At 36.6% G+C, this 13138-nt stretch overlaps 2 protein-coding genes across 2 annotated transcripts in view; both read left to right on the forward strand.

Annotated features, from left to right (window-relative positions):
* Positions 1-111: 111 nt before the first annotated feature.
* Positions 112-10830, forward strand: il1rl2 (interleukin 1 receptor-like 2). The gene is made up of 11 exons (XM_079464581.1): positions 112-148; positions 657-793; positions 2057-2279; positions 2427-2589; positions 2678-2837; positions 4887-4943; positions 5475-5598; positions 5695-5825; positions 6740-6886; positions 7135-7293; positions 8243-10830. The coding sequence occupies exons 2-11, from the start codon at positions 709-711 to the stop codon at positions 8656-8658; spliced, it is 1665 nt and encodes a 554-aa protein (XP_079320707.1). The 5' UTR covers positions 112-148; positions 657-708; the 3' UTR covers positions 8659-10830.
* Positions 10831-12030: 1200 nt separating this feature from the next.
* The window catches only part of il1rl1 (interleukin 1 receptor-like 1), a gene marked incomplete at its 5' end in the record, with an annotated part of 2823 nt that continues 1715 nt past the window's right edge, over positions 12031-13138 (forward strand). Inside the window, 2 exons of the mRNA XM_079464454.1 lie at positions 12031-12042; positions 12105-12162. Coding sequence (XP_079320580.1) covers positions 12031-12042; positions 12105-12162 — 70 coding nt within the window. The remainder of the gene's footprint in view (positions 12043-12104; positions 12163-13138) is intronic.

The raw sequence follows: 13138 nt of genomic DNA on the forward strand, positions 1-13138 counted from the left end.
TATATGTTGGCAGTTCTTGTAAGAGCAGGATTTGATGATGCGCGTTAAACCGCATTGACGCGCTGCAGGTGGAAATTCCGCGCAGACGCAGCAGTAAGTAGCGCGCGCGCGCTCACGGCTCTTGAGTTGCTGTGGTTCTTCACACACGGTAAGCCACATCCACAGATCCTTAACTATCATGGTTTATGTCGTGTTTTTGTTTACTATCTGTAAGTTACAAATGATAAGAAATCAATGAAACCTAGAAGAAATGTTATTTTCTTAAATCCGTCAAGGTTGAGCGTCCTGCGCGAGGTTTATTCAGCATCATTGCCATTGATTGATACTGTAGAGACGCTCTCTGTGAGTCTATCACGTGTTGAGTTTGGCAGAACACCACAATATGAGATTATGGGATCAGATGAGATTTAACAGGGTTTTAATGGTGTTTGATATAGAAATTCTTCGTTTTGGTTTCAGTTTGAATAAGCTTCTTATATGACTCTAACCTGTCCAGCAAGGTTTAGTGTGACAACACAGGTTTAGAAACTTTATACTGTTTTGTTCCCTGGAATAAAGGGGAAGTGGTATTTTTGTCACGTTACTCGTCTTCAGCAGTTTCTTCAGAAGCTGCTTTACACTGAATAACAAACTGAATGTTGTTGATTTCATCAAAGTTTACAGACACAGAGATCAGTGCTGGTCAAACCTGTCCGGCGGCGCCTGAGGATGCTTGAAAACAAAATGCTGAACAAAAGAAAACCAAAGAGCTTTTATTTTCAATGGATTGTAATATCTTCTCTTCTTCTCGGAGGTGAGACTTTGCACTTTATGATGAAATGTAATCTGTATATAAACTTACAGAAGAGTACCGTTGTGGTGGTAAACTGAATGATGATGTTGTTGTGGTTCCACAAAGAACTTTCCAAAATGACGGTGGTAGTAAGGTGTGTTCAAATGAACACTTTTTATGAATCCATATTTATTGTGTTGAAAACACAGTTCTGTTATGTCTACAACAAAACATTAAGGCTCTAAGAACATTTGTAGAAATGCAGGCGTTTCCCTTAAAAATAACAGAAAATATCCTAGTAATGAAAAAAAAGTGATTCATAAAGCATCTTTACCCTTAAAAGACCTCTCAGGGTCCAACATTTTAGGACTAGAGAGGAGGACCTTTGAGAGAGCAGCCAATAATAATGGACGAACACCAAAAGTGAGAAGAAATGTGTTGCAATGCATGACAATTTCCATATTACTCTTAAGGTTTATCTGATTGTTTTATTATTGTTTTTCTGTGCGTTCAACTTTTGTATATCTTGGTTTAGATTTTGTATAAAAAATAAACCAGAAAAGTTTGAAGGTTAAATAATCTTTGAGTAGTGTAACGTAGGCCTGGTACCTGATTTTCAGAGGAATAAAGAACTAACTGTTACTTTGATTTCTGCAGTCAATGTTTTCATACATAGTAAAAGCAGTCATTGGGTATTGTATATTAATATATACTTACTGTATAATCACCTTCCAATGTAAAAGAATGATCAGTTATCGGCCAAAATGTACATATCGGTGCATCCCTAGTAAAAACTACAAAATCCTTCGGGCAGATATTTATTTCAGTGAACATCCTCGGCCGGTAATCTTAAAGCTTCTAAGAACCCTCTAAAAAAGCTCTTAATTTAGCTTAAAAACTTTTAAAAGCGATTCAGGACCTGAGAGCCACAAAAGACAGAAATGTGGCAAGGCGGGGCAGGGCTGACCCCGTTTCTATGACTGTGATTGATTCGTTGGCCAAAAAGAGGAAAAGAAAGAGCGCTTGGTCCTTTTTCCAAGTGTATTTCAATGCTCGTTTTGAAGTATTAGTTCTCCTGAGGCTCTCTTGGAGGTCAGCTGGACCCCCTTGTGGGCCACGGCCCCCTTGTTAAGAACAAGTGTTTTAAAATATCATTCATATCTACGGTATATCGAAGTCTTGTCATGTCCTGATATCACAAAAATATAATGCTATAAAACTCTCGAAAACCAGCTTTAATTAAAAGTGTTATCAATCATCTTGTATGTTGTTTTCCTCTTCAAGGGGTTGAAATGCAGGTGAAAACTCTGAGAACATACAGCCTCACTGCCGGTCTGGCGTTTAAACTTCAATGCAACAATAATCAGATTCAGAATGTGAGTGTGACGTGGAGCCAGAATCTGGACCAGAAGCTGGAAACCATCGACGGAATCACCGTTATAGATGATGCTCTGTGGTTTCTGCCTGCCCAGCCCTTTCACAGAGGAAACTACAGTTGTCTCAGCAGGTGTGCATGAACTTCATACAGAAAAACGTCTAGTGCATTGACTTGGGCTTTTATATCAAATCACATATTATGAGTAAATATAAAATGCAAATAAAAGTTAGATTTGATGCTTTTAAAAGCATGTTTTACCCGTCTTGTCTTTGACAGAAAAGGAAAGGAAAGCTGGGTAACAGTATTCAACATATCTGTTGAGAACGCATCGTGTCCTCGTATGAACCGAGAAAATCAAGCGCAGAGCACAAAGGAACTGACCTGTATGCTGGAACACGTTTTCCAGTTGGACCCACAGGCTCACGTCACCTGGCTAAAGGTCAGACATCATGAGATGCTCGTGCAGTTACAGTCACCTCTCTTGTTTGCACGATTAGAGCGTATCACATACCATTCTCTCCCTGCAGAACTGTAAACCGCTTAATGTGACGAACAGTATGGTTCTGCCGATGAACAGATCCCCGGATGATGAAGGACTGTACACCTGCTTCGTGAACTTCACCTTTGAAGGGCAAAACTACTCTGCTGCTCAGACCACAAAAATCTACATCGTCCCCACAGATTTCGGTATGTTTTATGCCAGGTCTGGTCTTTGAAAAGCATTTTTCATATGATACGGCTAAAACAAATATTATCTTTTGTTTTAGATGTAACGCAATGTGTACATGTGATTTAAGGTTAAAAAACGCTGTATTTTCCACATATCGTGTATGTTTGTATCTCCTCTTTGCTCCGCCTCCGGGTGTCTAGCGAATGCAAATGAAGTGCGACTTTCATGAGCTAGCCAATAGGAAGATGGTAGAGCTAACGTGATCAGTTAATGTCGTCACTCAGGCAACCAATAGTGGGAACGCCCACTAGCGACCTTACAGCTGTCTTCCCAATTCGGGGGATGCAACCTTCTAAGGTCGCAGACTTAAAAACGAGGACTTGTTTTTCAAAGCACTCAGCCTGAAAAAAGTCCAAGAACCGAACGGAAATGAGACGGTCGAGCCTCAAAGAGGATTTCCTTATTGCGTCACCTGCTGCTCATGTTGCGTGGTGACAGCAGCAAAGACATTTCTGTCTTTTTATTCATGAATGCAAATACGGATACAGAAAAGTTATATTTTATTTTTGAAAATATGACACATTTATGCAGATTAAAACAGCCCAGCATTATATTAAATTCCCCAACCATAGCAATTTAAAACCAATATGCACCAATAATGTTTATTAACAACAGCCGTTACCAAAGCTGTGAGGGATACATAGGCTGAAAAGTTAGTTGAAAAGGATAAAAGGCTTTAATAAAAATGTTCTACTTTTCTGTTCGATTGAATAAATGTAATGCCTTATATAAATTATAGTTTGTCATTGTCATCAGACTTTAATATAAATGTTTTGTTAAGACATTTAAGGGGACGGTATTATGCCATTACGCACATTGCACGACCAGGAAAAACCCTGAAACAAGTGTCTGTGATGTCATACTGATGTTGGGTAATTGGTCCTGAGGCTTTGATCAGTAAACTGTTATAGTTTTTCATTTTAAAACAGAAGGCGGCTCTTTAACTCCGTTGCAACAGAAACACGGATTTCTTCAGAATGTTTTTTTTGTGATAAAGCATTAAAGGAAAAGTTCACTTTAGAATTCAAATTCACTCGGCTTCATGTCATCCAAGATGTCCGTGTCTTTATTTCTTCTGTAGTTACTAATTCAAGGTTGTTGAGGAGAACATTTCCGTATCTTCCTCCATATAATGGATTTAATGGTGCAAACTGATTTAAGGTCCAACTTTCCTTTACTTTGCAGCTTTAAATGGCTTAATGCGACACCAGCCGATAAATCAGGGAATTGGTATTCTAGCAAAATGCTCTACGAAAACAAAATACTTTTTATACTTTTTAACCAACACGTTCATGACTTCCCGTTGTACATGATCATGTTGGAAAGGTCACGTGTCTGAGGTTTCTACATCGATGATGAGCACAAGAACGGACCATTTTAAACAATGATCTGGCTCAAAAACATAATATGTTTTGCAAAACAACTGAACGGTCTTTCTTCTCACCACTCGTAAACAATGGGTCGGTACATTTACATTTAAATGTTGGCGTTGCTCTATCACTAAGCTACAGGAAAGCAGGTACATCTGCTTACATCAGACACGTGACCTTTCCAATGTGATCACGTATTACAGGAAGTCGCTAACGCACAACATGATTGGGTGGAAACCCTTTATTGGTGGTTAAACTCATTTAAAGCTGCGAAGACAGTGAAAGTTGGACCTTAAATCAGGTTGCACCATTAAATCCATTATATGAAGGAAGATCCGGAAATGTTCTCCTCAACAACCTTGGATTAGTTTCTACAGAAGAAATAAAGACACGGACGTCTTGAATGACATGAAGTTGAGTGAATAATCCTAACATTTTAATAAGTGAACTTGTCCTTTAAGATCTCTCTTCACAAGTATTTCTGAAACAGCTGAGAAGAGTGTCCATGTGTGTTTGGTCATATGCAGTATTACATCATTATGTGTTGTGCGTTTCTCTGAGGGTAAAATATACATTTTCTACAGTATGAAAGTCATGCGTGTGTAATAAGTCAATGGGCTGTATGTGTGTTGACAGTTGTGACGCAGCCCAAAGTGATCTTCCCACAGCAGGAAAAACTCAAAGTGACACTCGGTGAGTGTGATGTTACTCAATCACTTCTCTTGATGAAGTTTTGAAGGCCAAAACCCAGAAACGTGTTTGCATTTAAACACTTCCCTGTCGCTCGTGCTGAATTGCTTGGGTTTGATAAATGGGTTTTTGGTGTAAATCGGAAACGGGCGGTTAACACAAGCTCAAGATTTTTTGTACTATTTGTCCTATGACATAACACACCAGTAATATAATATGAAATCTGTTTATGAGACTGCAGACGCTGTCAGGGACATCAGACATCTTGCAGAATTTTGATCATTTTACATAAACACATCTGTTCCGTCAACACCTGACCCAATAGTAGACTTCGATTTATTTTCTACTTTTTCTATCCTTTATAAAAAAGTGACTTATTTTGGTTTACTGTGTTAGGCTAACTGAGACCAGTTATGCATCGTTGTCCTTATGTCCTTCAGATTGCTTCTGTTGTTTAGCTCCTTTGCTAAATTATTAAATGTAAATGTCATACTGAATACGGTTCTGTGAGTGTTAATATGTATTTTGTCGCAGGTAAAAGTTACGATCTGAAGTGTAAAGCTCTTATTGGGAAGAATGGAAAAGAAGAAACTTTATTTTACTGGTTGAGTCAGTTTCCTGGTTCTTCGGAGGAATTTACATCCACCAACGATCCTTTGTAAGAATGCTGTTTGCTCGGGAACTTGAAAACACAATATACAGTTCTTCATGAAACTCATTGTTATGAATTTGTCTTTGTTATTTTGTGCGTCAGTTATGAGGAAGACTACATTCTGTCTACTCTGCACATCTCAGAAATCACAGCGGAACATTTCAACGCTAACTTCACCTGTGTTATTGAGCATCCAGCAGGACATGATTTTGGAACAGTGACGCTTATTCCAGGTGAGCCATAGAAATGCACACACATCCAGACAGGGATGTACAGATAGTCATACAGGCAATAAGCAGACATTATAGATCAGTACTATTTCGCACTAAACTGAATGAACTTGTTGTCATATTTGAAGTTAATGCTGTATATTTGGACTCATTTTAAAGGGGTAGAAACCCCAGTGCACAGTTAAATTAATTAATTCAATTAATATTTCCTATATACTCTAAAAACAAGGTTTTGTGCTCCATACACACCTGTACGGAGCCCCTAAAGGGACATGAAGGTGAAAAAATATGGACTCCGTACTATTAATAATGGAGGGGTTCAGTCGCAGAATCCTGTACCAATAACTCTTGAGTTTATATCACAACAATCTACAACCTAATCTAACTCAAAATGAGCCTTATGATATAAATTGACCTCTACATGAGCAGGTGACGTGGACAAGTCCAAAGGGATCGTCTGCAAAGTGGCTTCAAACCCGAAAAGTAGTCATTAACTTAAACACAGTGTCACCAAATTCAGTTCAACCATCAATGCTCTCTTGCTGATTTTAAACTGAATTTTGTTTTACTACAGTATGTAAAATTGAAGTGAATTACTATTTTTCCGTTTTGCACTTTGCAGACGATCCCTTCAGTCCCTTGTAGCTCATTGTTTTCATGACATCATGTAATGTCATTTGTGTTATAACAGCGTTTAGCTCACGAGTTATTTGTCCGGGGTGTCCACTATATACAAACTGCTCAATTGTTAGTGTATGAAGGGGGACATTAAACAGGGAGTGTTTTGCGAGATAACACAAAAATATTTGTCTTTTCCCTCTCATATTTTTTCCACCACCATGTCCCTTAAGGGTCTCCGTTCACCTGTAACATATTACCTGTGAAATAACATGTCATTTGTTGTGTTTTTGCTGTAGATAATGAGCGATATGTCTGGATCATTTTCGGTCTGATCTCTGTCTCTGCTGGTCTGCTCATATTGGCTGCGGTTGGGATTTATCTGTTTAAAGTGGATCTGGTGTTAGCGTACAGAGGTCTGTGTTCACCTGTCACCACACACACTGGTAAGTCATTTTAATATTCTCTTTTAACACATTAATCTTGTGTGAAGAACTACGATTTTTTATTTCATAATTACTGATATTTGACTTGTGTTATTAATGGATGCATGTCACACATTTAAAATAGAAAACATATTTTGCATGGATCGTTATAATTATTTTCAATCCAAGTGATGTCATTTATTTTTATCTTTTATGTTTAAGCATGTTTTATGTGCTTTTATTTTGTGTATTTTCTCATCTTCTCAAAGATGGAAAGTCTTATGATGCTTACATCAGTTATCTCCATGGTGACGAACTCAGCCTCTCTTCCACAATGACCTTTGCCCTGCAGTCGCTTCCTGCCGTCCTGGAGGAACTCTACGGTTATAAACTGTTTATCAGTGGACGAGATGAACTTCCAGGGGAAGGTAAAAATTATCACTTTTATGTAAACATCGGGTGGGCGATAAAGCCTTGACCTTTAACCTTCCGATTATTATAAGGTATTTACAGAATGTAACTATTTTTAAACTTGGAGAGTTTAGTTGTTTATGTTATGAGTTGCAGCATAATTTCAACCCTTCGTTGAGCTTATTTAGCATATTTTAAATGAGACCAGAACATTTCTGTCTTAACACATTCAGATTTTATTAGAATTAGAATATTGTCATTGTAAAGCCGTACAATATTTTGTAGTGAAAACTGTTTACATCAAATGCATATTTGCACCACTACAAAGTCAATCAATAAAAAATTTGTGCAAGCATGATATGATATAAACAAAGTCAATACTGTAATAGTGCAAGTATGCATATGATGTAAACAGAGGCAATGCATGCAAATATGAAAAATTAAATAAATATATATGTAAAAAAGTTAAGCTTTTTTTAAAGTTACGAGAAAAAAAAGCCAGAAAAATCATGAAACTATACCGACACAAAGTTCACACGCAAATAAAATGTACACGTGTCTGGCTCTGGAATGTATATTAAAATATTATAAGTGGCCTGTCTGACAAAATGTATAAACTTTGCCGTTTTACAATGTCAACACATGTTGGCAGCACTAGACTTTAGACATGATGATTGGAAGACATATTTATATACATAACTCCCTCATCTATTTTTATTTGTATATACACACACACTCATTTATATGAATGAGAATGATTAGGCAAAATCAAATCTAGTCCCCTTTAAAAAAAAAGATATGAACTGTAATATAATATCCACTTAAATTAAATGCAATGTTTTCTCAAATATATTGTGGATATTCAATACATTGCCAACACTGCAAACATGTTAAGTATTTTAAATTCAACCCAACAGAAATATAATAAAGAATGTGTGCATTACAGTCATGATGTGTCTCTTTCAGCTGTGCATGATGTCGTTGCTGACAGAATGAATAGGAGTCGACGGCTCATCATCGTTCTGACCTCTCGCAGTTTTGAGTCTCGGAGCACTACACAGCCGCTGTTATCTCACAGTGACCCTAGCGTGACAACCGTCCCCTCCGCCACTCGGATATGGGGAACGTACGAGCAGCGGGTGGGTCTGTATGACGCTCTAGTAAAGGAGGGTCTGAAGGTCATCCTGGTGCAGGTGGAGGATGGAGTCAAGGAGAATTCTCTCCCAGAATCATTACAGTACATCAGTCGCACCAAAGGCATCCTCAGGTGGACGCCGGACGCTGACGGAGCTAACCAAAGGTTCTGGAAACATCTGCGTTATCAGATGCCTCCAGCTCAGAGGAGGAAAAGCACACCGATGACGGAGCTGCGGGATGTTTAACGAGTCTCGTGTGGGTATGTGAAGAAGAAGAACGGTCTTTTGTCACGGTCTGTTTACTTATTCAGGTCCAAAATAAACGAGTACATTCTGTACTAGTTCAAGAACTGTGTAAGTCCAACGAAACAAGATTATATATCGTTCACCGGATTCTCTCTTGATGAATTCTTCCTTATTGTATCCCACATGTACAGTATGTGACTTGCTTTCTTTAACTTAACACAAATGTATAATTTTATATTAAAACTTGTAATTTGGGGTGAACATCCTAAAGCTCCAAAAGGACAAATGATTATCATTGAAGTTTTGCGAATGAGAGTGGGTTAAGAAATGTAAAATGGTTTGTTCGAGAGATAAAGCTTCTTTGGAAACAGACGGATTACTGCAGTAAGCACTGATATGTTTGCAGAAGTGTCCTGTTGTTCTAATGTGTTAATATAGTGAAGAAAGAAAGAAAATTTCTGCCAATTATACAGGAAGTTAAATCATTAAAACACTCAATGTGTTGCATAGAAAACATTTTTATTTATTATTTTCAAAAACAATTTTTTGTACATTTATTTATGATTATATAAATATATATTTAATGAGTTTATATAAAAAAATTGCTAATGTTTTGTTATGTAATGATTTGTGGAAATGTGTATCTGTCAGTAGATTTATTTCAAATTGTAGTATTTTTTAACAGCGATTGAAGCGCATTCCCATCGCTTGGTAAAGTCGCTGGAACACTGAATCCATCGTGCTTAGTTGTTTTATTTGGCACTTGGGGTTGAACCTTCTGGACGCTGCCATTGCGATGACTTCTCTCAACAATTGACAGAGAATCAACAGGAAGCATCTTGTCTTTTGTCTGAGACGTTGAAAAGTTTGGCAAGCGTGTGTGTTTTTTGAGGGGGTTTTCTTCTGTCAGATTTTTCCCACCTACTGTGAACTCATTCTCTCCCAATGAATCTCATTTATGCCTTTTTTAAACTTTCTCTCGAACGTTCTGATGCAAATGAAGATTATCTGAGTGTTTTATATGTGATTTTATGCAGTCATGGTTTGCTATGGCCTGAGTCTCATCCCATGATGTAGTGACGCCGGTAAACCTGTGACTGCATTGACAATATAGTAAAGTCTATGATTTAATGTTAAAGTGCCTTGATGAAGTTCTTCATTGAACGAAATATAATATTGTTGGAACAGACTATCTGTCAAAAACGTAATAAATAAGCTTCAGTATATATATATATATATATATGCCTACTGTATGTGACCCCGTCAACAAAAATATAGGCGAATGTCACATAATCGAATTACGACATTAAAAGCATCCAAGCGGTCAAATGATGGAAAAGAAGTCAAGTGTGTTTATTGCTTTAGATGATACTTCATTCTATTGTTTTGTTTTTTGAGTAAATCCCCAAAATGACTTTTGATTCTTAAAACATTGATGAAATCAAATTAAAATAGGCCCTGATGAATCAAAACAAGTTTCACACTTAATGTTGCTCAGTGATATGGTGAATATGTTTGCTGTTTATTCTGTATTTTAGCGTGACTAGATTCAGAATTGAAAATCAGAATGTGCCGAGCTTTCAGTTGCAAACTGCACCCAATATCTCTTACCAAGTCATATTTTTCACGGCTTGGTTACCATAATTGTATAATCGATTTGAATACAAATCTCATGGTTAAACATGTAGTATAGGAAATACAGTATTGTTTCATGTTTAGTTTGTGGTTGCACTATATTACCCATGCACAGTATTTTGGCAATGTGAAAGTTGACCTCCTATTTCCAATCTATTGAACAAACCAGAAGTAACATTTGTCTTGATTTATTTACAGTTTTATGAAGTTTTGTTTTTGTGTCATGCAGAAATTACACAGTCAAAACCTTTAATTCAATATTTAATGAACCTCGAAGAACAGAGAGAGAGAAATCTACTGACAAACCAAATGGATTAGGAATAGAAACTGAGATGACGGTTACAGTATTTCCATCTTAATGCTTTCATGTTTGACTTATTCTTACATATAGTTACATCCCTAATAAATATATGATGGATACCTTGTTATCGCATAGCAAAATTGTCTCAATATCATGGTGGTCACGTGACTATAAAATGATGGGTCTTCAGGACTTTGTTTGAAAACCATGTACCATGTACTTGAGTCAAAGTAGAGATACACAAGGTTAAATATTACTCAAGTACAAGTAGAAGTGGTGCCTTTAAACTTCACTTGAGTAAAAGTACAAAAGTATTTGCCTTCAAAAGTACTGTGTTTTGTTTTTATGGCTATAATGTCCTATTATCATTTTTGTCACTGGACTCTTGCTTAACTCTATGTGAAGACTCTAATGTCACTCTTGGCACACCAATCTATTAATAAAATTACATGAATTAGTCATTTACTGATGTCTATTTCAATTTTCATAAGCCCAAAACCTTGAAGCCAAACAATTTCCTTTAGAACAAAATTAAATAACAGGACTTGAGAGCAGTTTTGGTTTAACATTTATTTGTAACAGTAATCCAAGTTTTTATTTCAACTTAAACTTGCAATGAAACAAAAAGATCGTAAAAACAAATATGTACTAACCTAAGTGGATTCACTGAAGCGTATTACATCACATTTTCGCTAAGAGATTAGACATTTCTCCGACTTTAATTCTTGAAATCAGAGAGTTGGTTAAGTAAATATCTAGTCCATCTTCATTCCTGATAAATGAGACAGGTGTATTCCTCCTCTCTCGTTCTTTTAACTCAGAGAAGGCACTTAAAAATGAAAGACTCTTCTTTTCAATAATTTCAGAACAATCGTGTAAGGCCACGGGTGTTGTGGCAAGTTAGATTCGGTTTCTTCCATGATTTAACTTATAAAGACATTGGCAGTCAAAATGTGATGCTGTTGCAGACAGTTGCACTGAATCTGATGTGATGTTCGCGATAAGTAGATAACGTTACCATGCCAACAAACAGGGGCAAAATAAGTTCAAAACAAAGCGTGTGAAGTACTGTGATTGACTCGTTTTACCAGTTCAGTTTTTACTGACTCATAAATAAAAAGGAACGACCGATTTTGAAAATGTAGTGGAAAAAAGTAAAAGTCTCCCAAAATTGAAATACTTGAGTAAAGTACAGATACACAAAAAACTACTGAAGTACAGTAAGGAATTACATTTACTTCGTTAGTGTCCATCACTGATCACTTGTAAGCTGCTTTGGAACAATGCAAATTGTGAAAAGCGCTATATAAATAAAGTTGAATTGAATTGAATTGAACCAGTCTAAGCATTTTATGATGCTTGCTGATTTTGCTCTTTAGTGGAGACAAATCCTGTTTTAATCGGCTCTTATAATATCCTGTTTTCGAGAGTAAAGGATGGCAGATAAGGTACAGATGACATGATATTAGAAGAGTTGAAGTGTGCGCATCCTCTTTCGTGTCCTTTGCAGTCGGACTTCTCTCAGACTGAACAGACTTCACCTGCAGTCTACAACACATTAGTTACAGGTAATACGCCGGTCTTTTGTCCTGCTAGTTTCAACTTGTAACAATAAAATAATGAAGCATGGACCGGTTTTACTTGAGCGTGTTGGCTCATGTGAACTGACTGCCCTTTTGTAATGACAGTATTGGTAAAAACAGATTCAGGAAAGAATAAGCGGAGTAATAATTACGAAGTTTTTCTCTGTATATTTGATTGATTTGCTGAACAGGTGTGATGATGATGATCATGATGATGAAGATGAGGGTGTGGCAGGTGGGCATAATCTTCCTCCTGACTGAATTCTCTCAAATTTCGTCGGTTACAATCTCCTCCGGTTAGTTATATTTGCATTTTTTTATGTAGAATAATTGCTGTTTTTTTACTGTATGGACATGTACTTCTAACATTCATTCTGTGATATTACGGGTGGTTTCCCGCAGGGCCTCAGACTAGTGAATGTTAGAGCAGTCTTAACTAAAAAACAACTTGCACTGACATATATTCAAGTACATCGGTGTCATTGTTTTGTTTCAGAATGCACACTAATGTTTATTTAAGTGATGTTTGTTTGTAAGACACGATTTTACTCGCCAGTCATCTAGGAGTATAAATGTTAAGGCCATTCAAAACTATTAAAAACATCCGAAATCAAGATTAGCAGATTCAACTGTAATTAGATTATTCATGATTTATCTTGTAAAAATTGATTTATTTATAGTTTAGTCTAAAATGTATTTTCATAAAGTGATCATGTCTTTATTTACCTCCATTGACATTCATTCACAAATCATGCAAAAATAAATCAATAAAACATCATGTTTAAACATCAGAGGACATAGCTTGTAAAATAATAATGCAACTCAAAAAACAAGTAAAAAAATGGTTGCATTGAAATGTTGAGTTTATTCAATGAGTTATAATATTTTAAAGCGACCAAGTGATTATTTTCTTTTTTTTAAGTTGAAGCAACATCTTTGTTACCAATGTCCTTAAATCAAA

The sequence above is a fragment of the Barbatula barbatula genome, assembly GCF_947034865.1.
Source record: "Barbatula barbatula genome assembly, chromosome: 9".
In the NCBI taxonomy this organism is placed as follows: domain Eukaryota; kingdom Metazoa; phylum Chordata; class Actinopteri; order Cypriniformes; family Nemacheilidae; genus Barbatula; species Barbatula barbatula.

Coding starts and splice junctions, on each gene's coding strand:
- il1rl2 (XM_079464581.1), top strand. CDS start 709: ATGCTTGAAAACAAAATGCTGAACAAAAGAAAACCAAAGAGCTTTTAT. Junction 2,590..2,677: donor CTCACGTCACCTGGCTAAAG/GTCAGACATCAT, acceptor CTCTCCCTGCAG/AACTGTAAACCGCTTAATGT. Junction 7,294..8,242: donor AGATGAACTTCCAGGGGAAG/GTAAAAATTATC, acceptor TGTCTCTTTCAG/CTGTGCATGATGTCGTTGCT.